The 27,725-nt window shown below is 45.4% G+C and overlaps 1 protein-coding gene across 3 annotated transcripts in view; it reads left to right on the top strand.

Annotated features, from left to right (window-relative positions):
- Positions 1-27,725, top strand: part of Tiam1 (TIAM Rac1 associated GEF 1) — a 304,202-nt gene that overhangs the window by 221,549 nt on the left and 54,928 nt on the right. For all 3 annotated transcript variants that reach the window (XM_004654435.2, XM_045150639.1, XM_045150640.1), the window contains exons 13-15: positions 4,448-4,529; positions 11,314-11,400; positions 17,375-17,599. In XM_004654435.2, the coding sequence (XP_004654492.2) occupies positions 4,448-4,529; positions 11,314-11,400; positions 17,375-17,599 (394 nt within the window). The remainder of the gene's footprint in view (positions 1-4,447; positions 4,530-11,313; positions 11,401-17,374; positions 17,600-27,725) is intronic.

Here is a 27,725-nt window from a genome sequence, read left to right as displayed (position 1 = left end):
TGCATATAAAAACATGTCAATGTCAGCAGGTGTTGGCGGCTTCTGCAAATAAGAAATTAGGGCAAAAGGATAGAGAGAGACAGGCCACCTGTAAGATCAGGTGTGATGTTGGAACAGGAAGGGGAGAAAAGTGAGGGTGTGAGTCTTAGACATAGTTTGCAGGAATATGTCCTAAGTGGAGTGAGGAAAACCAAGGAAGACTAAGGTAGGGACAAAGTGGTTTACCTGGTACCCCAAGGGCAGGGTAAACAGCAACTTTAATCTCTCTCTCTTTCTTGATCTCACTCTCTGCCTCTTTCATATAAATCAAACGTTAGAAAAATGTTTTTAAAAGGTGGTATGCTAGAGATGAGCGTGGCAGGGAAGCAGGTAAGATGAGATACAATGTAGCTGAGAAGGAAAATCCTGGGAGAGAGAGGACGTCACAATTGGCTCTCCATAGCCATGTGGAGTCAACCAGCTGTAGATAGAAAATATTTGAAAGCAGAGCAAAATTAAATGACAAAGAAAAAAAAAAGTACACCATTGCTCACTTATACTATGTACAGCTTGAAGTCTGATTTGGGTCGTGATTCCCGACATAATACAAGTTGTATATAATTTATGCTCTATTGGTGATTAAAGTAACCTGGAGATAATTGAAGGACTATGAGAAGGTGTATACCGACTTTATTGAACTACTATGTCATTTTACACTGAAAGGCTTGAACACTAATGGATTTTGAATTCTGGAGTCCTAGGATTCTGGAGCCAGTCTCCTGCACTTATCTAGTAATCGCAGTATTTGATTTCTCTTATAATGGCTCCTTGTGGCTGGCATGTGGCAAGTGGACCACTGGGTATAAGGAATGGGCAGGTAGCTCACCATAGGTGAGATAGAGGAAGTGGCAGCTTGGGCTGGGGCACCAGAAGAGGAATGACTTTATGAATCACCAAGTACCTGAGTGTAATTCAAGTGTTTGTTAAACTCTGATGGTCTTTTCATCGAGTGTTTGAAAAGAGGAAAAACATGCAATGTCATTGACTTTATGAAATAAAAGAAATATGCGTGACACCTTTATTAAAGGTATTTGTGCATAAAACAACAGGATTTCAAATTTTCTTTTACAAATTTGTTTTTATTCATTTATTTGCAAGCTGAGAGCAGGAAGAGGAAGGGAGATGAGAGAGAGAAGCAATGGGCATGGCAGTTCATTTGAGCCTGCCAAGAACTGCAGATGTATGTTCACTTCATGCGTCTGGCATGGGTCCTGGGGATTCGAACCCTTTAACTCCCGAGCAACCTCTCCAGTCCCAATTTGAAATTTTCTATATCCAGATATTTTTGTGGATTTATGGAAAATTTGTTTTTCAAAAATATTTATATGTATGAGGGAGAGGGCCTCTAGCCACACTACAGATGAAGTCCAGACACGTGTGCCATCTTGTGCCTCTGGCTTTTTGTGGGTGGTAGTCAATCAAACCTGGGTTCTTTGGCTTTGCAGGAAAGTGTCTTAACTGCTAAGCCATTTCTGCAGACCCCCAAAATGTGTTTTAAGGCCCAATCTATTCTTAAATTTTCACGTATTTTATTAGAACTTTTGTTTTTGTTTTTGTTTTTCAAGGTAGGGTCTCACCCTGGCTCAGGCTGGCCTGGAATTAAATAGGTAGTCTCAGGGTGGCCTTGAACTCACAGTGATCCTCCTACCTCTGCCTCCCTAGTGCTGGAATTAAAGGCGTGCGCCCGGCTTATTAGAATTTTTTTACTGAACTTGGCTTTAGTCTTGACCAGCCTAGGAAAGGATGTGTGGTCCGGGACTACACATGTTGGGTTTTGCATCTGAGAACAGCAAAAGGCAGGGAAGCCTTGCACATGAGTTGCAAAGGAGTTAGCTAAGCATTCTGAGACACCAAGAACGCTGTTCATCCACTCACCAAGCTCTGTTTCCCCTGGATCCTCTCAAGGCTCCTCACAACAGACAGTGGTAGACTGCCACCTGGAGGAAGTACTTGGTTCTCAATGATATTTGAAAGTAAAAAACCCGGGTCCAACTTGAGGCTTGAAGAGTGGATAATGTTTTGTCGAGCATTATGGTGTTATGTATTATAAACTTTATTTATTTTTTGGGGGGGGTTTTGAAGTAGGGCTTTCTCTATCCTAGGTTGACCTGGAATTCACTATGTAGTCTCAGGTTGGCCTCAAACTTGCAGCGATCCTTGTATCTCTGCTTCACAAGTGCTGGGATTACAGGTGTGCACCACCACACCCAGCTTAAATTTTTTTTATTATTATTTATTCTGAGAGAGAGAGAATGAGTGTCCCAGGGCCTTCAGCCACTGCAATTGAACTCCAGATACAAACGCCCACTTGTGCACATATGTGACACCATGTGCTGTGTCACGCTACATGGGACCTGGAGGTTTGGACATGAGTTCTTAGGCTTCACAGGCAAGCAACATAACCACTAAGCAGTCTCTCCAGCCCTTAAATTTTAATATTTACAATTTTAGTGGCTATATTTCCTGAACTAAAAGTCAGCATAACTGATGTCTTCTAGTTTGAGAATTTTATTTTATGAAACATTTCTGAAGCATATAAATAAGTCTGCATTGAATTATGCATGTGGAAGGGATATTAAGCTCAGGCCGATCCAGGCTCTCCTGCCATGGTTCCCAGCCCCAGCCCGTGACAGATAGTGGGCTGGTTTCCAGCTCCCAAATCCCAGGGCTCACACTTACCTCTCATATGGCCAAAGCAAGTTCAGAGAAAGAGACTGGCATTAATTTTTACTTAGCTGAATGAGATAATTTCTAGGGGAATGACTTTGTGGTCAGAGATGGGGACAAGTGCAGCTAATCCCCAAGACTAGACTTCACTTTAGTGCCACAGTGTACAGTTTCCGCTAGGCTCTCTAAGGTCCAAGATCTGTTTTCACTTCATGATCAAATAAGTTTTTTTTAATGACATATGAGCCTTTGACATATTTGTTTTTGGATTTTTAAAATTATTTGAGAGAGAGAGAGATACAGAAATATGCAGGTAGAGAGAGAGGGAATGGGCACGCCAGGGCCTCCAGCCACTGCAGATGAACTCCAGATGCAAGCGCCCCCTTGTGCATCTGGCTTATGTGGGTCCTGGGGAGTCGAACCTGGGTCCTTTGGCTTTGCTGGCAAGCGCCTTAATGGCTAAGCCATGTCTCCAGCCCTGTTTTTGGATTTTTGTTCTCAATGTTTGATTTAAACATCAGGGTTAGCTGGGCATGGTGGTGCAGGCCTTTAATCCCAGCACTGGCGGGACAGAAGTAGGAGAATCCTTATGAGTTCAAGGATACCCTGAGACTACACAGTGAATTCCAGGTCAGCCTGGGCTAGAGCTCAAAAAAATCAATCAAACAAACAACAACAACAACAAACAACAAAAACTTTAGGCTTACTTACCTAAGAAGGTTTGTAACCCTTATTTTGGCATTCCTAGGTTCCACTCCTCGTGGCCTGGGTGGTATCAGAGTGAGGTGGAAAGAGCTACCCTGGAGCCAGCGCCGTGTGGGTTCAGAGCCCTGCTTCCAGCCTGCCCAGTGCAGTCATCAGCCAGTGCCAGTACGAGAGGAGCAGACGGGCAGCTAGGTCCAGATTACATGAAAATGCAGGATAATTAAACATTTTTGATGTGTGAACTATGCTTTTATCTTGACTTTTTACAAAAACTCATTCCAGACTCTGTTGGGTTTACAGAAAATTGATTAATTTGCGTACTTAAGTTTTCCAAGTTTAGCATTGCTCAGTGGCTTCAAGGGAATGTTCTCAACACACTTCGTCTGCTTCAATACCGTACCTCTACCCATTTGTACCATTACGAATGCTTCCTGTAAAAGCAGAATGTGGGGACTAGGGTGATGGCTCAGTGGTTAAGGCATTTGCCTCCAAAGCTTAACAACCCGGGTTCGATTCCGATTCCCCAGTACCCATGTATGCATCTGGAGTCTGTTTGCAGCATCTAGAGGCCTCCGTATGACCATACTCTCTCTCTCTCTCTCTTTGTAAATAAATAAAATATTTTTTAAAGTGATATGTGAACAGAGAAGGAGGGAAGCACAGAGATTCTTGTATTTCTAGGAATCTCGTATGAACATCTTGTCAACTTTTTTATTTTGATAAATACCTCATGAGTACTAAATATGTTAATTACCATAACATTATTTTTCAAGTCCATGATGAAGATAGGGTGAGAATAGATACACATATTGTTGTTGGAAAATTATTTTGAAACCAAGCTGTTGCTGAGTTTGGCAATGTAAATTTAGATTTTTGACTATGATTTAATAGGTTAAGATTCAACAAAAATACTATGATCTGATGTGCATTTTTGAAGTGTCAGTCATGAAAAAAATAATACTTACAAAATGCTGACCCGTTCCTAAAATGTTAATTATAATGAAATCCTAATTAGACTCCTTTTTGTAATTTTCAGCTATATAAAGAAATTGAAATTTGTCCAAAAGTCACTCAGAATATCCACATTGAGAAGTCTAATACAGCTGCTGATAATTACGGTAGGTTTGTTTGTCTTTGATCTTTGGTGCTTGTAGTCCCAATTAAAGCATGTCCTGGGTAAATGTACACATACTTACAATTCAGTAAGAAGCCTTTGGGACCTATTTAAAACAGCAGGGCCGCCTCCTGCACTGTGAGCGCCTCTGACCTCGGACCAGAGAAGCTTAACATGGGCATGGCAAAGGCTTCAGTCTTTCGTTTCTTTTTCCTTACTCCCTCCCTCCCTCCCTCCCTCCCTCCTTCCTTTCTTTCTTCTTATTTTTGAGGTAGGGTCTCACTCTAGCCCAGGCTGACCTAAACTTCACTATGGAGTCTCAGGGTGGCCTTGAACTCATGGCAGTCCTCCTACCTCTGCCTCCTGAGTGCTGGGATTAAAGGCATGTGCCACCACACCCGGCTAGTCTTTTGTTTCTTAAGCGTAACCTTTGGGATTCTGCTGTCATCAAAACGAAATGGTTTTCACAGGGCTGGGCTATTTTATGTTGTGATTTGCCTTACATATGGAGGAAATAACCGTTCACATCTCTTTCCCACAACTGTAGGCATCATCCTAGTTGCCCCTGTGCATAGTGTTAAAAGGACTTGCGCAGTGGCTGCGTTGGTGTAAGGCCACTGCGGAGTTTGCTGATTCACATAGGCCCAGCATGGTATTCTGAGGTTTGCTGCTTCGTGTGTCAGTTCCTTCCAAAATGCCAACCAGAAGCAGTGGAGAGCAGGCAGGAGCTGATTTGTGCCACAGTTGCAGAGGGTCAAGTCCACCTGCGGGGAGGAAGTAGAAAAAAAGAAAATGCCATGCCCCCCCCCCCCACCAGCACCTCAAGTCCCAACCCTAGAGATGCGCTTCTCCCTGCAAGGCTGCACCTGCTACAGGTTTCACGACCTTCCTGAACTGGGCATTAAGTAGTCAAATACATGAGCCTGTTGGGGACATTGTACATGAAAATGACCACACTGTGAAATGACACACTTCAAAACCAACAAAGGAAAATGTACAGGAGCAGAGAAACTCGCAGGATGCTTCTTCCTGTAGCGTAGAGTCACAGCTAAGACCCCAGCATTTACTTGTGGCAACACATGGGACATATTCTTGCTGGAGAACATCTCTGGGGACTCCTTGCCTGTGGCTTTTCTCAGGAGGCAGGTCACCTAGGAACCCTCTGCATGGCATAAAAATCCCAAACGTGTTCACTATGAATCACGTTGTATGTTCAAATACTTTGGACACATGAACCACATTGGGCATGGAGCACTGTTCTCCAAACCATATACCCAGATGATGACCAAGGACCAAACTTGAAAGGAGGTCTTTCAAAGAACTGAGGTCGGGTCTACCGTTAACTTTTCTTTCTTTTTTTTTTTTCGAGGTAAGGTCTCACTCTAGCCCAGGCTGACATGGAATCACTATGTAGTCCTACAGTGGCCTCGAACTCATGGTGATCCTCTTATCTCTGCCACCCGACTGCTAGGATTAAAGGCGTGTGCCACCATGCCCAGCTACTGTTAACTTTTCTTTTTTTTAAAATTAATTTTCTATTCTGCAAGTACAGGTGGTTTGGTACCATTATTAGGCTCATCCGTGACCTACCCCCTCCCCATTGGCCCCTCCTTGTTGAGGTATATGGGTCATGCCTTGTGGAGTTAGCCCACGGTTATTGGTACAATAAATGTCTCTGCATATCATGACCCAACATGTGGCTCTGACATTCTTTCCTCCCCTCTTCCGCAAAATTTCCCTGAGCCATGTTGGGTTCATTTTTGGTCTGCTTCAGTGATGAGGTGTTGGGAGCCTCTGGGGCTCTGGCTCTCTGATTTGGTAGGAGTTGATTTTTCTCAGTGTTGGTCTCCTTCCCCCTTGTGCTGGTGTCTGGTTCATCAGGAAAACAGTAGCCTTGCTTGTTTTGCCAATTTTCCTTAGTTTCAGGCGGGGCCCTTTTGAGGTATGATGGGGTGGCTCTGTCCTTAGGATCTGCATCTATCTGAAAAAGAGAAGCAGATTTTCCAATGGAGAGTAAGTTAGCACCAGGACAAATGAGATAACCCTTACTTTTTTATAGCGAGTTTAATAGGTGTAGGACCTCTTGTAGCCCATGATTGATGGTAGCTTGATATTGGAGAGTGGGCTTATGTTTGGATATGGTTCTGACTTGTTTCCCAGCTCCAGCTATGGGTCCTGTACCACTGAGGGGATCAGTTAGCCAAATCAAGAGCAGCTGGTTCCCCACCATGGCTGTGTGCCACTATTGCACTTGTGTGGGCATCACACCAGGTTATTTGCTGCTAAGTAGGGTTAGACCATGAGTTGCTTGGACAGATATTGGTCATTTCTCCCAGTCGCCCATGTAGCACCTTCTGGCACTAGACACGCTGACTGTCTGGGGACTGACTCTCTCCTGGCTTCCAGCCATGCTGTTCCATCTTACATGACAGTTGCATATGGTATCTTCAGCAATAGGGTCTTTCCACTAACCTTTGGTGGGTCATCAAGTACTGTGACAGAAATCTGTCATACTGTTAACTTTTCCACGTGGCTCTGTGGTGGAGTTGAGTGTGTAATCCTTGTCATGTGCTTAAGACCGGTTTTTACTGCAAGTTACTCTGAAATAGTAAGAGTTGACACGTGAGGAGAGCAAGTGGGAAATGCATTGAGTGCCCTGTTAGGAGAGGGGAAGTTAGCTAAGGTAACAGTCACCAACGCCCACTGGTTCAGAGCAGTGAAAGTTCTTTCTCACACTCGCCATACGTTCCTTGTGGAGTGCCTGAGCCTCTTAGTGTGTCCTAGCGCGTGCCCCAGACGCATTGTCTATGGCCTTGCAGACGGGGAAAAAGTTGCCCGTGAGTTCACCACAGTCATTGAGCAAAGTAAGTCACATGGCTACACCCATCTATGAGGGAGCTGGTGAGTGGGCCTACTGTGTGCCAGAGAAAAGATTGATGTCCCTGACAAATTGATGCAAACCTGCTGTTTTATGATTTCTAGCTGAATCCAGCTATATTGAGCTTTTAGCATTTAAAAATCCTGAAGCCCTTTCCTGAACAGCAGGGTGGGATATTCCTGTACCTTGTCCTGCAGGCAAATGATGTCCATCTCCGAATGCTCATCAGGGTATTTGGGCCTAATGAAGAGAACCTCATTTTGTAACCCTGGCCACTTGCCTTGGTCCTTCACAGTTCTTGCTGCTTGACCTTAGAAGTCAGCACACCTGGCAGCGTGGAGGATGCTTACGATGGCAGATAATCCGTGTTTATGAAAGGCTTATCATGCAGCACAAGTGTGACCTCGGTTGATTAGAGCCATAATTGGTGGCAGCTCCTCCAGAGTCAGACACTCCACCACAGCTCTCCCCTCTTCTCTGCTCAGCTTATTTCTGTTGAGTTCGGGTAGGCTAGCCAAGAGCAAGGGAAAGGATGTTTCAAAGTTCCTGGACACTTAGTCTCAGATTAAACGAGTTGGAGACTTTTGGAAGTAGGTGCTGGGCGTTGAACCACTGTGTGGCCCCTCCCATTTTCCCAGGGGGCTGTTTCCCAGATGCCTACATGCAGATCACACCAAGCCCTATATCCTTTGTACCTACACATGCATCCCCAATAAAATGTAATTAAAACTAGGCACATCAAGGGAATAACAGCAGTATGTAATAATAAAGGACAATTATAACAGTACATTATAGTCAAAGTTGACCACGGATAAGTACAACCATATAAAGTGTAACTCTGGGTGTGGTGGGGGGCTGTATTTTGTGGACTTTATGTTAACATGACCAAAGTGTTCCCAAGGCCCATTTCCCTTCCCACATGGACATTGGTACAGGACACCATGCATCTGTCCACACAGTGCTGTGAACAGAGCTTCTTAAAGTATGTGACATACTTGTTTTCATTCCTGGTTTTTCTTAACCGGGCACGGCTGCTTCTGTCCAGTCCGTGACTCTGTGGTTGGGGGGGTGTAGCAATGTCACATTGGTGCAGGAGGCCTTGCTAGATTTTTTGCTCTCACGTTGCTTTCAGTAGCAAACCACTGGCACTGGTTTCTGAGCTTCACCCTGGAAAGCCCCGCTCTGCGTGACTGCTGACCCCATTCAGTCCGTGCTCCTTAGAGCTTGGATTCATGTTGCCATCAGCATGTGATCCAAGAAGGCCCAAGAGCGCCCCAGTCCTGAGAGCCTTGGTGGCCTCTGATCTCAGAGGCCCCTACAGTCTCCCTTCAGACTGAGCTGGTCCATTTGTATCTTCCCTCCACACCCTCATTTCCGCTGCTAGCGCGAAGCACCAGCACGAAACGGCCGGCAGCGTGCACCAAATGCTGCTTTCTACCTTGGTGAGCATGATATGACCTGATAACCCAACTGGCTGAACACGTTTAAAGAGTGAACACTTAAGTGAATTTCTCTCTTGCCTCTTTCTCCACTTCCATCCTTAATACTTAATGCCCAGTTGGTGGTGGCTCTCAGACCTTCCTGTGGAAATGAGCTCAGATGGTTACCTGACATACTGTGAAGTGGGAAACTTAAGAGCGGTACCTGTAGGCCGCAGACAGGTGAAACTGTGCTGTTTCAGCGTCACAGTTCTCCTTTCTCTGAGTCCTTACTTACATCTGTCCCGTTACCTAAACCATGCATCCTGGATCCTGGTGTTGGGTACTTCTCTGTTGTGTGTTCCAGGAATTTCCTTTAGCCATGGGTGTCAGTGTGAAGGAGCTTCGGGAAGCTCACCTTATGAGTTGGTTTTCTTAGTGTCTTATCTTAGTCTTAATCACTTCCTTCCCTCTTAGTCATTACTCCACTCGCTGCTCATAACGCCTTCCTGTTTTCATGATGAACAGCCCTGCAGTTGGTGGAAACTTGGGGTGTGAGGGATATAGATTGATCTTCTGTCCCAGTCACTTTGGACTGGGCTAGAGGTGTTTGTTGAGAATTAGCCCATTGCTCTTCTGCATAAAAGGGGGAATAAATCTGACCTTGCTGACTGCCTGGTACAATCATTCTGTTTTCATTCACTGAAAATTGAACGAGTGGTAGGGTGTGTGGTATTCTTTTTACATTTGTTAATGGAAAAGATGGTTGTGGAGATGTCAGTGATGTGTGGGTGAGCTTTCCTTCTGAAACACTGAGGAGTGCTCTCATTGGCCTCATGCCCGAGACAGGTGCTCTGCAGAATGAGTCTCAGCACAAATGCCATCTGCATTTGTAAAGCTTTGTATTCTTTGAGTGGTCTTCAGAGAAGCATTTATGCCCAGGGTCCTGTCCTCTGCCTTTTTCCAGTCACGGAGATTTTACACCAGCTGCGAGGTTCAGTCTGTTCCTCAGACCCATCTTTTGTATCTAGTGCAAAATCTCATAGTCCATGGTAGAATTGTAGTCCTCAAACTCTGGGACCCTTGGATTCACACACTTCTTAATTATTTAAAAAACAATACAAAGAATCAGAAAAACAGAGGCAGGACACATGGGCTCTTTCATCTTTGGCTTCAGGCGACTTTCAGTCTTTCTCTCTTGCCATCTTCCAACGAAACTAGTGATGGGCAAATCCTATCAGGGTTCTAAGTTTTTTTCCTTTAACACTAGGATTCAAAAAAAAAAAAAAATAGTAAAAAGAAAACTTGGGAAGTCTCATGGGTAGCCCTGAGCTGATCCCCCTGTCTGAGCATGTTACAATGTGGGGGAAGTGCGCTAAGTGGGGTTACTATTTTCCTGCTTTGGTGAACTAAACAGAAAAGCCCATGTTCATTTTAAAATGGCCTGGAAAGTAGCTGACTCCCTGGTACCCAGCCTTTCATGGATTGCCTAGTCTGTTACTTTTTTTTTCCATAAGCCACCTTCTCCTCTGCCCTCAGCATTTAGACAATGTGGACTTTCTTTCCTTCCAGAGCTGAAGTTATTGTAGATCATTATGAGTGTATGTTCATTTCCTTTTTGAACTGTCACCCAATGCATTTTCCCTTCCAGAAAGTAGCTATTGGTGCTGACATTTGATTCTTGTTTAAGAACGTCTTTCCCAGGAGGCTGTCCAGAAACTAAGGTGACCGAGGCTCATAACCGCCGGGTTGGCTACACACAGGATCTCTAAGCCACCTGGAATGTCACAGCCTTGTTCCGTCTTCCATCTGTTCTGAGGGAGTAACAAAAGTCAAGAATTAATCAATTAATATTCCGATGAGCATTAATTAGTAGGGTGTGAAGTCAGTCAGGTTCAATCTAAAATGGAATGTGTAAAGTGAGTTGCAACTCACTTTCTACAGTATGTAATAATAATGTCCGAATAGCCGGCATGGTGGCGCAAGCCTTTAATCCCAGCACTTGGAAGGCAGAAGTAGGAGGGTCGCCGAGAGTTCGAGGCTACCCTGAGACTACAATAAATTAATAAATAAATTAAATAAATAAATAATGTCTACACAGCAGTGAGTATGGATAACCATGTAGCATGCCTCGGGTTAAGTGTAGTATATCCTAGAATATAGATTTGATGAGAAAAGTGTAGAGGGTTCTGCCAAGGCAAGCTGGTCTATTTTGTGTATGGAGAGGAGAGAGAGAGAGAGTAGAAAAGACAAAACAATGACATTTACCAGGAACTATGGTAACATAAAATAATTTCCCTCCATTTGCATTGACAGGCAAGTAGTACCTTTTGTAGGTACTTTCTTCTTTTGGAAGGGACCTAACAGTACATTTTCCTACTGTGTGAAGTCACTCCAAAGTAGAAAACAAACCACTGAGCATACCTGTGATATTTCCTGTCTGCTAGCATTCGGGAGGTTTGAGCTCTGCGTTCTGCCCCTGTGTGCCATAGGGTTTCTGCTTTCCTCTGTGGAAGAAGATGGTGTTCGGAGGCTCTACGTGAACAGTGTGAAGGAAACTGGCTTAGCTTCCAAGAAAGGTAAGACTACGCATGTCCTTGTCTGTCTGCTCCCCGCGCGCCTCTCTGCCTGTTGTTAGTATTTTGTCTTTAGTTTTTTTAAGCAGGTGCTTGCTGATTAGCTGGCACTGGCTTGGAACTCCGGAACTAGCTCATGCGAGAGTTGGACTCATGGTCCTCCTGCCTCTGTGCTGGGATTTAGAGATGTATCCCAGTGGAGACCATGTCTGTCTCACAACTTCCCTTTTGAATTTCTCTAATTGGAACATAAGAAAGACATGTCTTCTGAGTTCATGTGTGAGAACTTCCAAGGAAGTGGGTTTTACTCTCTGAACTCAAGTGTGTGAGAGATGCCACATTCGTGGATTTTGAATCTGATTCTGAGCCTTTTTCCATGGGGCTGGTGTGTGTGTGTGTATGTGTGTATGGGGGGTGACATTCTAATCATAAGTGGTGGTTCCTTGTTTCCAGGGAGCCATGGAGGTTTGCGGTGAGGAGGGGTGTGCCTGGAGCAGAGCTTGTAGGAAAGCCTTTCTGCCCTTTGCTCCTTACTGGCCAAAGTCATTGTGTGAGCCACGCCTGCAACACGCCTTCAAAGCAGCAACCTTAGGGGATCTTGGCCAAAGCTGGGAACCAAGGGTTTCAGGATCCATCCTCCTCCCCTCCTGTCTCAGGTTCTCTCTCCTGCCATGCCATACCTTACCTGTTTCCTTTTGGCTCCCAGAGCTTATAATGCATCAGAGTCACCCTTGGACCCTGTTGTCCATCCTTGTCCTCTCTCTGCTCTTAGCTCTGAGCACATCTTTACAACCTAAATCACAGACTTCCCTTTTGTGTCCGTGAGTTCTCCCTCTGGAGTCTACCAACTGCAGGTAAAAAAAATCTTTGGGGAAAAAAAGAAGTTAAGTTGTGCCTGAACTGAACATTTTTTTTTCCTTGTCGTCATTTCCTAAACAGTACAGTGTAATGACTATTTATATCGTATTTATATTGCAGAAAAGCATGATGGGTAACTTGGAGGTGATTTAAACCATATGGATTTTTAGGCTATATGCAAATATTAGCCCATTATATATCTGCAGATGTTATTGTCCAAGGACAGTCCTAGGAATCAATCCCCCCAAGGTACCAAAGAAGACTATACTTGTCTGCTCAGTTTCCAAGGCTACAACAAATTACTGTCAAGTAGGAAACTTAAACCCATTCAGTTTTCTCCTTTCACAGTTCCCAGAGGCCAGCAGTTTGAAATCAAGGTTCTGGAAGGACCAATTCCTTCAGGAGCCTCTCAGGGAAAGAATGTAGCACATTTCTCGACCTAGCTCTGGTGCCTACCTGTGGTCCTGGGCATTCCTTGATTTATAGCTGATACTTTTCTCATTTGTTGCCTTTGTAATCAACATGACCATTTTTCTGTCTCCCTCTGTAGCTCACCATGCCTGTCTTCTGAGAATAGCCCCATTTGCTTTAATATTCATGCCAAATTGCCATGAGTTCATTTAACTTAATTATATCTACAATATTAGCTATAGCAATTATATTATTGTAATTATCTCTGTAACGTGTGCCTGCCCTTGGTTTTACAGAAGGTCACATCCTGATATTTTGAGTGGACATAAATTTTTTGGTGGGGGCACCAGTCAGCCATATACTTACCACCAACAAACGGAGCAGGAAGCCAGAGCTTGCAATGTAATTTCATTTCTTTCTTCCTTCCTGCTATGGAATTTTTATTATAGTGAGGCAGTGAGAAACTAGTCCATGTTGACTGTCACTGACCAGCACATCTGAGTCAGTTGTACTGACACGTGGTGTCAAGGAGTGTGAACGGACAGCCATCAGGCAAGGAAATACAGGTTCCGTTTTCTTTCACGTGTTGATTCAGTGTAACTTTGGGTGATTAGTGGCCTGTGAGTTACCTGGCCAGGTTATCTCACCTGGAGAATCACAGTCCCTGGGCCAGCCGTGCCCAGACAAAGGTGTCACACAAAAGAAGGCAAGTCGGGATAATTGCTAATACTCAGTGTCACAGGGTGGCGGGGGGGGGGGGGGATCTCCCCTCCTTTTCCCTTCTAGACTTTGCGGGCCACAGGCAGCCTGGAGACCGCGTCTTGGGTGAGAGCAGACGTGGCAGGACTGACTCTCTTTGACACCCGGAGACGGCTCTTTCTCTTCCAGCACAGTGCGGCTGCCTGAGCCTGTGGTTGGTGAGGCCCCGGGCTTGGGGGATCTGCTGGGCCGCTTTCAGTCACATCCTGTTTCAGTTTTTTTTTTTTTTGACTCTGAGAAACCCTGGTGTTCAGTGAAAACAACCGTCTGCTCCAACTGCCTCGTCCCATGCAGCACCATTCTCAGCAGACGCACGAGCAGTGTGCGATGTGTCCTCACGCCGCAGACACGTGCCAATGTCCAGCCTGGGCGGACAAGGCAACCAAAGGTGCTTCTGCTATTTTATGTCAGATCTAGCCTTTTATTGAAGGCATATTGCCCCCATAATGGAGAGCTTGCTGTGGACCCCACGTCTGTTTGTACATTTGATGTGACTGTGAGGTTTTCCCCTTCAGCCTCTGTCTGCTCTTCTCTGCAACCAGCTGTCAGCACAAGACACAGCTCTCACCTCAGAAGGCATAAGAGAGAGTCTTTTTCTAGAGTTAACGATGAGTGACCGTGGCTTGGGAACAGAGATTTTTGGTTATTCCAATTCCATGTTCCAACATGTTAACAATTTCATGAAAGTTTTATAGTATCAGAACAAAGGAAAGTCATAAACCAAGGCACTTTTCAAGTGTACTGGCCGGCCATCCAGGAAATCTCCTCCACGGGTCTCAGGCGCTGTCTCATGACATTCTTAGCCCTTGGCTTGGTAGAAGCTGGTGGTCTGTTAGTACATTCCAAAAAGCTCACACTCGATCAGCTGATAGTCACCAGGGTGTCAGGTCAGACACAGAAGTGGGCGATAAATGCCCGCTAAGGGACTAAAGGTAGCCCAAGTTAATTTGGCTCTGATGTTGCACCATCTCGTCTCCCCATGGTCACAGGATTTCTATCAGTCCATTCCGAATTGCTGGAGGTAGAGGCAGCAGATACAGTGCTTTTCTGGGAACGTGAGTTCACACCGACTTTGATATGTATAACATAAGTGCTGAATACTTTCTTTTCCTGATTCAGCACTCCCCGATTTCTCTAACCATTTGTGGGCCTGTAGACTGAGCTCTGATCATGGCTCACTGACCACGGTCTCGGTGTAGTCAAGGAGGGGCCCGTGGCATGTGTCCTAATTGAATCTGAGTGATTTGTGTGCATAGACGCAGCCTCAGTGTATCTTCGTCATTCATTTTTGTTGGGCACCTTGGCTAACAGGCTGTACTTGAGTCTTGTATCTGTCCTCCCTCTCATTTCTCCTTACACACAACCTGTTGTTATGTTAGTTAAGCTTCTTGTAGACGGGATGGGTAGGATTACTTCTTATACCTAAGTGTGTCGTTATTTTACACGTTGTCTTCATTCACCATGAGAGGCCTGCTTTGACCCATCATTCTCCTCTTGGAGTCACATGAGAGTCCTTTGTTGTCATCTAAATATTTTCCTGGTGCTCACACAGGTCATGGCCCAGTGGAGAAAGCCACATGTCCTATTGCTTCAGATAGTTTCACAACTTTTCCCATGGGCAGTTATTATTTCCATGGTCATTTGGGTATGTGTGTGTGTGTGTACAATTTCCCTTTCTTCTAACCAAATAATAATCATGAGAACTAATGTTTATTGAATACCTTCAATAAGGTTTTGCATGGATTACTTAACTTAGTCTTATTCAACCCATTTTTTTTTTTCTCATAAGGAGTCTGAAGCTAGGAGTGATCGTATGACATGGCCACAGTCGCAGGCAGCCTCTGTGGAAGTTGGCACAGAAGGACAATGCCAAGGCGCTCCATTGCATACAACTGTCAGCCTTCCTCTTTTCCTCTCACTTGCTCACACTGAGGTGATCTCACTCACACACGGTTCTAAGGTTACCAAAGGACAAGAAACCTGGATTACAACAGTAGAAATTTATTTTTTCACAGTTCTAGAGAAGCTAGAAGTTTTCATTGAAGGTATTCACACATCATGTGCCCTTTGAGGACTCTTGGGGAGAACCCTCTGTGACCTCATCCAGGGCCTTGTGGCTCCACATCCTTGGGCTTGTGGCTGGATTGTTCTAGGCTCTGCCTTCATCTTTCTCCCACATCTTTTCTCCCACAGTCTCCTCCTGTCTGTTCTTATGAGGACATTTGTCAGTGAGTTTAGGGCTCATCAGAAAATTCAACATAGTCTTTTCTCAAGTTCCTTAGCTTAGTTTACAACTGCAAAGATCCTTTTTCCTAATAAAGTCACGTTCACAGGTTCTGGGATGTAGGTGTATCTTTTAGGGATGATTAGCAGTCAGCTTACGCCCACTCTGTGAGTCACACAAAGTAGAAGCTTCTTGTGGAAAAACTTCACAACACATGCCTTTAATCCCAGCACTCGGGAGGCAGAGGTAGGAGGATCACCATGAGTTTGAGGCCACCTTGAGGCTACATAGTGAATTCCAGGTCAACCTGGGTTAGAATGAGACCCTATCTTGAAAAACCAACACAAAACAAATGAACTTCACTAGTGAGTGTACTGGAGAGATGGTTTAGCAGTTAAGGTGCTTGCCTGCAAAGCCTAAGGACCCACGTTCAATTCCCCAGGACCCACATAAAGCACAAGGTGTCACATGCATCTAGAGTTCGTTGGCAGTGGCTAGAGGCTCTGGTGCACCCACTTTTCCTATCTGCCTCATTCTCTCAAATAAATAAAAATAAAATGTTTTTAAAAAATTTCATAAGTGTTTTTGGTGTTATAATATCTCCATCGTAATATTTAACTGTAAGTAAAGAGTTGATTTTTAGAAAAGATCGAGGGCCATAATCCTGGTACTTGGACTTGGGAAACAAAGGCAGATGGATTGATGTTGAGTTCAAAGCCAGACTGGGCTGTGTAGTAAGTTCAGAGCAGCCTATGCTACCAACAGAGACACTATTTCACATATTGAAATTTTATATTTTCAATTCACATATGGTGTTCCAAATGTTTACCTAAAGCATTAAATGGTTAGGTCCACAAAATTTTGCCTGTGACATAGAGAAAAACATATATATCTTTAGTTGCTTCCCCACTGACATAAAACTTCCTGAGATACTTAATGTGGAAAAAAAAATCTATTTCGAATATTTTGGAAGCCTGAGTAAGGACAGCCAGGATGGATGCCTGGAAGCTTACTTGGCCTTGTCTCGGTTCTTCATTCATTTCCCTTTTGAGTTTGTTTTTCCTCATTTGCACATAAAATAACAAACTGCACTCCTCCATTCTTGACTTCTTGTTCTTCCTGGTTGCTTGTCATCTTTGGCTGTTCCTTTGAATTCCAAACTTGGTCCTTCCCCAGGCATGCTTTGCCAAGGTAGCAGCTACCAAAATGGGCTGAAAGGTATTCATCACAGATCCCAATACAGTGGAAAGGTAGGGGAAGCGAGGAGGATGATAACTGCATTTGGTGCTATAAATTCTCTCTGAGCGAATTTGGAAAACACCCTTCCGCGTGTAGCTGGAGCCAGAAGAAACACTGGATTTTGGTTTCATAGGTTTGATCGATTGGCATGAGTGTGTACAAAGCCTATTATTAGCAGATGCTTGGGAACATAGCCAGCATTAACATTTGTAAAGGGAGAATAGCAGATGCTGAGAACACAGTGAAGGAGTGAGTTTTAAGTGGTCTGCTGGGGTCAGGACAGGGACATTGACTTGTGGATCCAGAGCCTACTGAAGCCTGTGCGATCACCTGCCTTCTGAACACCACTTCCTGCCCACAGCAGCCATCAGGTTATGAGGCTTGTAGCAGGAGAGACAGCCCTGCATTCCCTTTCAGGCCAAACTTCTATGTTGTTATGTTCTGATTTGTGTGTGACATTAAGACTTTTCCATCTCGCGTTGGCAGGTCTGAAGGCGGGGGATGAGATTCTTGAGATCAATAATCGTGCTGCGGGTACCCTGAACTCATCTATGCTCAAAGATGTCCTCTCACAGTCCTCCCTGGGCCTCCTGGTGAGGACCTACCCAGAGCTGGAAGAAGGAGTGGAACTGCTGGAGAGCCCACCCCACCGAGTGGACGGCCCTGTGGACCTCGGCGAGAGCCCCCTTGCCTTCCTCACCAGCAACCCAGGTATGCCACATCGGGGCCTGGGTGAAGGAGCCGGGAAGAGCGCCCCACAGCTTCTAGATCTCAGATTATTGCTCCCGCAGACAGGGTGAAGTGTGAGTGAGAGAGAGATGGGCTGATTGTGGACTCTGCTGACATTTCGGGGGCAGGGAGTGTCTTTGCGTGGACTAGCTGTTTCTTGACAACCTTGCCTTCCACCTCGAGAACACTTTGTACTGCTCTTCACTGCCCGGCAAAGGCAGAGGTTCGGGGTGTGGATTAAATATATGGAGACACGGTGCTGGGAGTCACAGGCGCCGAGATGCTGAGGCCTGCGCTGGCTTTCTCCATCACCATCCTCTGCACCCCCTGAACCCTACCCCGCACTTCCTCCTGTGTCGTAACAAGAGGAGAGTTGGGATGCCCGGAGTGGAAACTTCTGGGGAGCGCGTTTGATCGGCTGGACTCGCGGGCTTCCCCAGCCTAAGGCCTGAGCACTCCCTCGTCCACTGCTCTCCTTCCCTTCTTCTCCCTCACAACCATGCGCTCCTTCGGGTAGAAGCAACTCCATGCTGCCTGCCTTGGAATTTTTCCTGGGGCCCTGCAAAAAGTTAGTTTTCTCCTCTGGGCTCTCATGACGTGCAGATGTCTCTCTCTTCTGGGCTCCACCCATAGTGCACTATTGTGTTTGCTTGGAAGTCTCCCCCCCCCCCCCCCAACAGGGTCTCACTTTATAGCTCAGGCTGGCTTGGAGTTTCCTAGGCAGCCCAGGTTGGCCTTGAACCTGATCCCTTCCTTACCTTATCCTTGCGAGGGCTGGGATTACAGACATGTATCACCATGCCTGGCTCATATCATACTCTCCTTGCTTACTTACATCTTCCTTCCTCCTGCATTTACTTCCTGCATTTCTTTTCTTCATTTTTGTCTCCTAGCCCTTTGGACATAGTTCACCGCACAGGCGACCCATTCCTGTTGAGCAGAAGAGTGAATGGGTGAAAAAAATAAAAAAAGAATAGTGTAGAAGGCTATCACTTATTTCCTTATGGCCTGGTGTGGGGTTTATTTGGACTAGTTTAGTTGTGTTTGAGTTTTGAGTCATTTTCTCTTCAACTTGAGGTCAGGAAGGGAGGGATGGAGGGAAGGAAGGAAAGATAAATCCTATTTCCTTCCAAATCTGAGCTCCAGGTAGTCAAGCGTTTTTGTCGGCCTTTTCTGGCCATCAGATTTCCTTCTACAGCTTCTTGGCCGGCAAAGTAGGAAGCCCTGTGATTCATCCTCCATGCTTTCCTGTGGTGGTTTCCTGGAAGAACTGGATTAGTTGAGCCTTCAGAAAGTTGGTTGCATTTAGTTGCTCTTGACTCCTTTGGACCAGTATCTCGTTGTGGTAGGCACACCCTGATCACATTTTTAAAAAGTGGCTCCAGTAAGCTGTATACCCAAAGTAAAAGAGTTACTTGGGAATGGGAAGATGGCTCAGCCGTTAAAAGCGCTTGCAAAGCTTGCTGGCCTGGGTTCAGTACCCCAGTACCTACATAAAAGCCAGATACACAATGTGACCCATGCATCTGGAGTTCATTTGCCCTGGCACACCCTCCTCCCCATCTTAACTCTCTCCTTCTTCCCTTCCTCCTTCCTCTCAAATATTTTTTAAAAAGGGAATGAAGGGCTGGGCGTGGTGGCGCATGCCTGAGCTAAAATGAGACCCTACCTCGAAAAACCAAAACAAAAAAAAAAAAGGGGGGAAAGACCATGAGGGCTATTCTCTCATCCGACCACAAGATGGCAGGCTTGATCCCATAAAACTCAGACTGCAACCTAATTTCACAATGTGATTTAGAGACATACTATGTTAGGTAAGATTATTGAAAGGGTTTTGTAAGCATATGCATATATATTCCAAGGAACTGTGTTCAGCTGTGTTTTGATTTTATTTTCCATCGGAGCCATTCCTCTAGATTGTAGATTTAAAGTTGGAGTTAGCTTTATTGGAATTCAGCCACATCTGCTCATTTATATCTTGTCTCTGGTATGTCCCATTAGTGGTTGTGACAGGGACTTACGGTCAGCAAAGTCAGAAACACTGTCTGGCCCGTTACAGATAAAGTCCACTGTCCCTATGTAAAAGGCAGCGATTTTTTGCAATTTGTTTCCCTAAAGGTAGTTACCGTTAGTGTTTTGGTCAATTTCTTTCTTGTTAAAAATATCTTTCTGGGCTGCAGAGGTGGCTTAGTGGTTAAGGCGCTTGCCTATGAAGCCTAAGGATCCATGTTTGACTCTCCAGATCCCACATAAGCCAGACGCACAAGGTGACACAAGCGTGCAAGTTTGCACACGCGCACAACATGACTCATGCATCTGGAGTTCAATTACAGTGGCTGGAGGAGCTGGGACACCAATTCTCTCTCACACGTGCTCCCTCTCTCTCATGAAAAATTACAAAAATATCTTTCCTTACACGCTTATGGATACATGGTAGGGTGATGACATGCCACAGCACGCATGTGTAGGTCAGAGGACAACTTTGGGGTGTCATTCCTCACTTTCCACCTTGTATGAGTCAGGGTCTCTCTTGTTTGTCCCTGCAAGTGCCAGACCATCTGGCCTGTGAGCTTTGGGGTCTTCCTGACTCTGCCTCTCATGGCTGTGGGTGCATTGGGATTACAGCTGTGCACGTCATCACATCCAGCTTTCGCGGTGGTTCTAGGGATCCGAAGTCCAGTTGTGAGACTTGTGCAGTAAATGCTGTGTTCTTGTTGTGCGGCAGGTCTCAGACTAGCCCAGGTTGACCTGGAACTCACTCTGTAGTCCCAGGCTGGCTTGAAACTCAGGTTGATCCTGCTATGTCTGCCTCCTGAGTGCTGGGATTAAAGGACTGTACCACCATACTGACTTTTGTAAATACTTTTGATTACTAAAGTGTATCCTCAGCCTCTGCCACTCCATTTTTATATATGTACATGTATTTGCCTGAGTGTGTATTGTTTTGTTCATTTTTATTTATTTAAGAGTGGCAGAGAAAGAAAGAAAGGCAGATAGAGAGAGAATGGGCGCTCCAGGGCTTCCAGCCACTGCAAACAAACTCCAGACACACATGTGCGCCCCCTTGTGCATCTGGCTAACATGGGTCCTGGGCAATCGAGCCTTGAACTGGGGTCCTTAGGCTTCACAGACAAGTGCTTAACTGCTAAGCCATCTCTCCAGCCCAAGTGTATGCATTTTTAAATGGGGTGTTTGAGAGTATCTTGCTACATATCCCAGCCTGGCCTCCAACTTGTCTTCTGTCTCGGCCTCCCAAGTGCTGGAATTACAGGTGTGCACCATCATGTTAAAATTCAGAGTTGATGTGCCAGGACCTCCAGCCACTGCAATCAAACTCCAGAGGCATGTGCCACCTTTTGTGCATGTGTGACCTTGCGTGCTTGCATCACCTTGTAAATCTGGCTTACGTGAGATTTGGAGAGTTGAACGTGGTCCTTAGGGTTCACAGGCAAGCCCCTTAACCGCTAAGCCATCTCACCAGTCCCAAATTTCTTTCTTTTTTTTTTTTTTTTTTTAGTTATTATTGTTTTCAAGCAGGGAGGGAGAATGTGAGGAAAAGAAAGAGAATGAATAGATGTGTTAGGGCCTCTTACCATTGCAACTGGCTTTGGTGGGGACTTGGGATTCAAACCTGGGCCATCAGGCTTGCACATAAACACCTCACCCACTAAATCATCTCTCTCCAGTCCCAAAGTTCTTTCTCTTTCTCTTTCCTTTCCTTCCTTGTATTTATTTTTTTATTTGGTTTTTCAATGTAGGCTTTTGCTCTAGCCCAGGCTGACCTGACCTGGAATTCACTGTGTAGTCTCAGGGTGGCCTTGAACTCACCAGTCCTCCTACCTCTGCCTCCCAAGTGCTGAGATTAAAGGTGTGCGCCACCACGCCCGGCTCCCAAATTTCTTTTTCAAATTGAAACTATATTTGTGTGTCTGTGTCTGCATATTTTGTATACATAGTGGCTCTTCTGCCTTACACGCAGTGAAGTTTTTAACTCAGTGAGTGACTTTTATGTTCTAATTCTTGGCATCTCCTACCAACCAGCCATTGTGGGCTAAACCCACTGAACTTAAAACCCTTGTTTCAAACATGCTAAAACCACAACTTTGGGATCTTCTGTAGGAGTTATTCATTTCTTTTGTTTTATCCAAATCAAGTACTCATGACTTGGAGCTCCTGCTCCCCACCTGGGACTTCTGGTCACTTCCACTTCCTGGTCCCTATTTAACATGAAAGATAAAAGGGGAAACAAGTAAACAGGATGAGATAACCAGCAAGATTGCCCCATGCTGAGGCAGAGAGAGAGCCGAATCCACAGAAAAACGGCGAAGAAAACTCCCACAATGGACAGGCTGGTCTCTGTCTAAATTTAGAAGTAACTAAAAATAAGAGCCACCTGGAGTGGCGGGTCTGGGGTTTGATACTGGAAGTTTCTTAAGGTGGTCATACTGAATACTTACTGGGTAACCCTGACAGAGAGCTGCGCAGGGAGCGTCTCGGGGACGTTGGGGGTCCACGTGAGTCCTGTCTTCTCGGGCCCTGCTGTCCTTCCAGGCCGAGTGCAGACTCGTCCAGACCGTCCCCGGAGAGCCCGGACTCAAAGTTGCGATTCTCTTTCAAGCTTTGGTTATTTCTGGGTCTCTTTTTCATACACAGGCTGGTGCCTTCTAAGTAGAAACATCACAGCCTGTTAGCTAAACATAGGCTCTGGAACCCGGCCCCCCTGGGACTGAGCTCACTCTGATGTCAGCCCGTGGCCTTGCACAAGCTGTGCGGTGATCTCGCTGTGTCCGCATTTCTCAGGTGGATGGATACGAGAGACACTGCTATCTCACTGGGTCAGTGAAGAGTAAGTGGGTTCTTAAAGAGTTTAAAATAATTCCTACTAAGTGTTCAATATCTACTTTGCACCCGAAGCCATTCTCTTCTGATGGACATGAGAATCGTCTGGCTTGTCATCAATGCCACTTTCTCCTTCCCTTCCACCTGCGACAGGTGCAAGTGTGACCGTCAGGTCTATGACTTACACCTTGCTTATAGTTTCCTTTCCCAAGTGGGAAGAAGGAATTCTGTAGTCTTGAATGCCGAGGTCCCTGGGTCCCTTGGCGGAGCCCATGAATCATGGGTGTGTGTTTCCTGAGGTCACTTCCGCCTCCCTGGGGGATTTCAACATGCAGCTGTAGTTGGGAACCAAGATCTTAAGTCATCAATGCCTCCTAGGTATAGACTTGCTTTTTATTGTTGACATTTTATTTATTTATTAAGACAGAAAGAGAATGGGCATGCCAGGGCCTCTAGCCACAGCAGACAAACTCCAGATGCATGTGCCACCTTGTGCATCTGGCCTACATGGATACTGGGCATTGAACCTGGGTTCTTAGGCTTCGCAAGCAAGCGCTTTAACAGCTAAGCAATCTCTCCAGCCCATAGACCTGCGTTTTAAAATCTTCCTCCCTGGCTGTGTTATAGAGTGACACTCAGGAGGTTTTGGTAACATGCAGACTTGAGAGCATTTCAGGGGCTTGTTGCATGGAGACCTTTGTAATGACCAGAGTGTATTCTCTTCTTCCTCCTCCATATAAGAAGGAGGCATGGTGCATGGGTTATCCTGATGCCTTAGCAGCTAGGATTCGCATAAGGACAGTCATCCCTGAGTATTCTCAGACCCAGTTTCCTGTCCTTGGGCGTGTGCAGTCCAAGAGTTCTGGTTAGAATCTTCCGGGATCTCTTTTCATCTTTGTTTTTAGGTACTGTTTATATGCATACATAGGGTATGTAGGACAAAGAGATTCTTCCTCCAGTGGCTGTTATTGTAGAATAACTGGAATGGGAAGTTGGCAACCATTGCTTGTGTGAGGTTTCCACAAAGCCCCTGTCATATTTCTGTGGGATTTTTAAAAAAATTTTAATTAAACAATTTTTTTTTGTTTTTTGAGGTAGAGTTTCATTGAAACCCAGGCTGACCTAGAATTCACTATGTAGTCTCAGGGTGGCCTCGAGCTTGGGTGTGGCCACATATGTGTGTCTGTAGCCCCAGTCCTGCAGGGGAGCAGAGACCTGAGAACTGGGTATCAACGGAAAACTGACTCAAAATGAGACCAGACAGAAGAGAGATGGAGCTGGACCCCTAATGTTTGACCTCAGCCACCGCAGGCAAGTGACCCCTGCCTCCTGCATGCATATGGAGTGCTGCAAGGGCATATACATATGTGTACACCACACACACACACCCCACACATACTACATTACTAATGCACACCCACACCCCACACACACAGAAGCAAACATAAAAACCATCATTCAAATGGCATGTGAAGTGTGAGTTGCCGCAGAAGTTTCAGTGATGTGTCTAGGGTCAGGCATAGGGGTGTTAATCCCAGAAATGGAGACTGTGATGAGAGAATTGCTGAAGGTTTGAGGCTGTCATGGGTTACATGGTGACCATCCACGCAGCGAGGGCTATCTATCTAGCCAGAGCCTCTTTCATAAAACAAACAGCAAACAAAAGCCCGTCTCTCTGTTTTTTTTTTTTTTATTTTTTTATTTTTATTAACATTTTCCATGATTATAAAATATATCCCATGGTAATTCCCTCCCTCCCCACCCCCACACTTTCCCGTTTGAAATTCCATTCTCAATCATATTACCTCCCCATTACAAACATTGTGATTACATATATACAATATCAACCTATTAAGTATCCTCCTCCCTTCCTTTCTCCACCCTTTATGTCTCCTTTTCAATTTACCGGCCTCTGCTACTAAGTATTTTCATTCTCACGCAGAAGCCCAGTCATCTGTAGCTAGGATCCCCATATGAGAGAGAACATGTGGCGCTTGGCTTTCTGGGCCTGGGTTACCTGACTTAGTATAATACTTTCCAGGTCCATCCATTTTTCTGCAAATTTCATAACTTCATTTTTCTTTACCGCTGAGTAGAACTCCATTGTATAAATGTACCACATCTTCATTATCCACTCATCTGTTGAGGGACATCTAGGCTGGTTCCATTTCCCAGCTATTATAAATTGCCGTCTCTCTGTTTTTAAGAGTTGCTGTTAGGGCTGGCATTCATTCTATGCTGTAATAATGCCACTCTGACGTACCTCCCCTAAAATTCCACTCGCCTGACTGGAAACACGTAGGTGCCCCGGTTCATCTTACTGAGGAGCTCACAGTTTAGCAATAAAACACCAGGGGACTTGACGTTTCTTCTCACTAGAAGAAGCAGGTATTCTTGTGTTTGAACTGCAGGAAGCTGAGTAGGCCAGCCACATTACAGACCTCGGGGCCTGCTTCACAATTGGAAAGTGAACCCCTTTGATGGGCCTCCAACACATCTGTCCTCTGCGAAGAGGAAGGGGGGGGGGGCTGCAGATGTGCCTCCTGCAGGAAGCAGATTCTGTTTAACAGGAAGGGCTGTGTGATCGCCGTGGAAATCCGAGGCACCTTGATTCAGAGGAGGACTGGGTGTGGACGCTGTTCGTGCCTAGGCAGCACCGGAACTGGAAGGCTCTGGTTTTCCCTGTGAGGTCCGTGGTGATGGAAGTCAGGCAGGGAGGGGCAGTGAGGAGAGAGGACCTTCACAGCTCTCTCTCCCTGCAAACAAATCTGGTCTAGAGTTGCAGATTCTCTGAAGTCTCACAGATACCCAAACACATGGTCCCCTGTTTGTTTGTGGATAGAATTCACAGCCATGTGGGCCTTGTAAACTGTGTGACTGCCATGCTTTTTGTCACTGAGCACATGGTCTGTCTCTGTATGGCCTGCTGGAGTGAGGGGAGAGCCACATGCCTCCTTTTGAGTTCCAGTGGGCGTTGATTGACGGCGTCTGTCGGATCCAGGGCCTGGAAGATAATGCAGCTTCACAGGCTGAGGGCTTCCATTTTTTTGTTTGTTTGTTTTAAAAGATCATTAATGTACTTTCTGTTTGACTCTTAAATAACTTTGTTTATTATTTATTTGCAAGCAGAGAGAGAATGAGAATGGGTGCATCAGGGCCCTCTGCCACTGCAAATGAACCAGACGCCACTCTGTGCATATGGCTCCACGTGGGTACTGGGGAATTGAATCTGGGTTGGCAGGCTTTGCAAGTGACTCCTTCAGCCATTGAGTCATCTCTCTAGCCCCTATTTAACTTTCAGAACAAGTTGTCAGATCAATTAGCTCTAAGTTTCCTTTTGTGGCTTTTAGTTAGGTTTTTTTTATGTGGGCCCTCACTCTAGCCCAGGCTGTCCCGGAATTCACTATATAGTCTCAGGGTAGCCTTGAACTCACAGCAATCCTCCTACCTCTGCTTTAGTTTTTTATTTTTTTTAACTTAAAATATATATATATATATATATATACACATATACATATATATATATATATATACATATATATATATATATATATATATATATATATATATATATAGTTTTTTGTTTTCCAAGGTAGGGTCTCACTCTAGCTCAGGCTGACCTGGAATTCACTATGGAGTCTCAGGGTGGCCTCGAACTCTCGGCGATCCTCCTACCTCTGCCTCCCGAGTGCTGGGATTAAAGGCGTGAGCCACCACGCCAGCTAAAAAACTATTTGTTTGTGAGAGAAAGAGAGAGGGGCAGAGAGAGAGAAAGAGACAGAGACACACAGAAAGAGAATGCACCAGGGCCTTCAGCCCCTGTAAATGAACTCCAGACACATGCGCCACCTTGTGCACCTGGCTTATGTGGGTTCTGGGGAATCAAACCTGGGTTCTTTGGCTTTGAAGGCAAGCGCCTTAACTGTTAAGCTATCTCTCTAGCCCTAGGTGTTTTTAATGTTTTTTTCAAGGTAGGGTCTCAGTATAGTTCAGGCTGTCTTGGAACTCACTGTGTAATCCCAGGCTGGTCTCTGCCTCTCAAGCTCTGGGATTAAAGGCAGGCCACTACAACTTCTGATTTTAGGTGTTTTTTTTCTTACTTTTATTTTGTTTTTAATATTTTATTTATTTATTTATCTATTTATGTGTGTGTGTGAGAGAGAGAGAGACAGAGAGAAAAAGGCAAATAGAGTGAGTATGGTAGCACCAGGGCCTCCTGCCACTGCAAACAAACTCCAGACGCGTGCCCCACTTAATACTTCTGGCCTTACATGGATACTGGAGAATAGAACCCAGGCCATCAGGCTTTGCAAGCAAGTGCCTTGAGGATTTTTTTTTTTTTTTTTTGGTTTTCTAAGGTAGGGTCTCACTCTAGCTCAGGCTGAACTGGAATTCACTATGTATTCTCAGGGTGGCTTCGAACTCTCGGCGATCCTCCTACCTCTGCCTCCCGAGTGCCGGGATTAAAGGCGTGCGCCACCACGCCCGGCTGAGTTGTTTTATTTTTTAATGTACATATGTGTGTGTGAATGTGTGTGGTAGGAGGCGCACTTGTACATGTGTGTACATTTACATGGAATCCAAAAGATAACCTTGAGTGTTGCCCTGAGGAACACCATCCACCGCTTTTGATGCAGGCTCTCCCATTGGTCTGGAGCTCACCAATTAGCCTACGCTGGTTAGCGAGTGAGCTTCAGGGATCCGCCTGTCTCACCCTCCCCAGAGCTGGGATCACAGGTTTACTCCTCCACGCCCAACATTTTCTCAGGGGCGCTGGGGAGTGGATTGAGGTCCTCATGCCTGCAAAGGAAGCACTTCATCAGCTGAGCTGCCTCCCCAGCTCTGGATTTAGTCTCTCTCTCTACATATGCAGCAAATAAAGGCCTTGAGAGTTTATGAAACTTGACTGGGAAGTTATTTGTTTATCAAGTTTATGGGTTCCCCTCCCCGCTTTCTTTCATGGCATTTATGTATTTTTGATACAGGGTCTTGTGTATCCCCCACTGGCCTCGGACTTGCCATTCTCACACTTCAACCTCCTGAGGGCTGGCGTGCCAGGCCTGGGCCCCCCCACCCCTAGAGTTGTAGTATATAAAATAAAACAGTAGTTTTGTTTTATAATTTTTTTTGTTTTGATTTTTGTTTTGTTTGGTGAGGTGGCCATTCTGAGCTCATGGATATTATGAGTCTGTGTGGAATTCTCAGAATTACATAACTGTACCATGACTGGAAAAAAAAAATGAACCATAGCCCAGTACCTGAATTCCAG

Source organism: Jaculus jaculus, chromosome 5 (genome assembly GCF_020740685.1).
Source record: "Jaculus jaculus isolate mJacJac1 chromosome 5, mJacJac1.mat.Y.cur, whole genome shotgun sequence".
In the NCBI taxonomy this organism is placed as follows: Eukaryota; Metazoa; Chordata; class Mammalia; order Rodentia; family Dipodidae; genus Jaculus; species Jaculus jaculus.
Note: the sequence above shows the minus strand (reverse complement) of the source record. Positions and strands in the feature narration are given on the sequence as shown.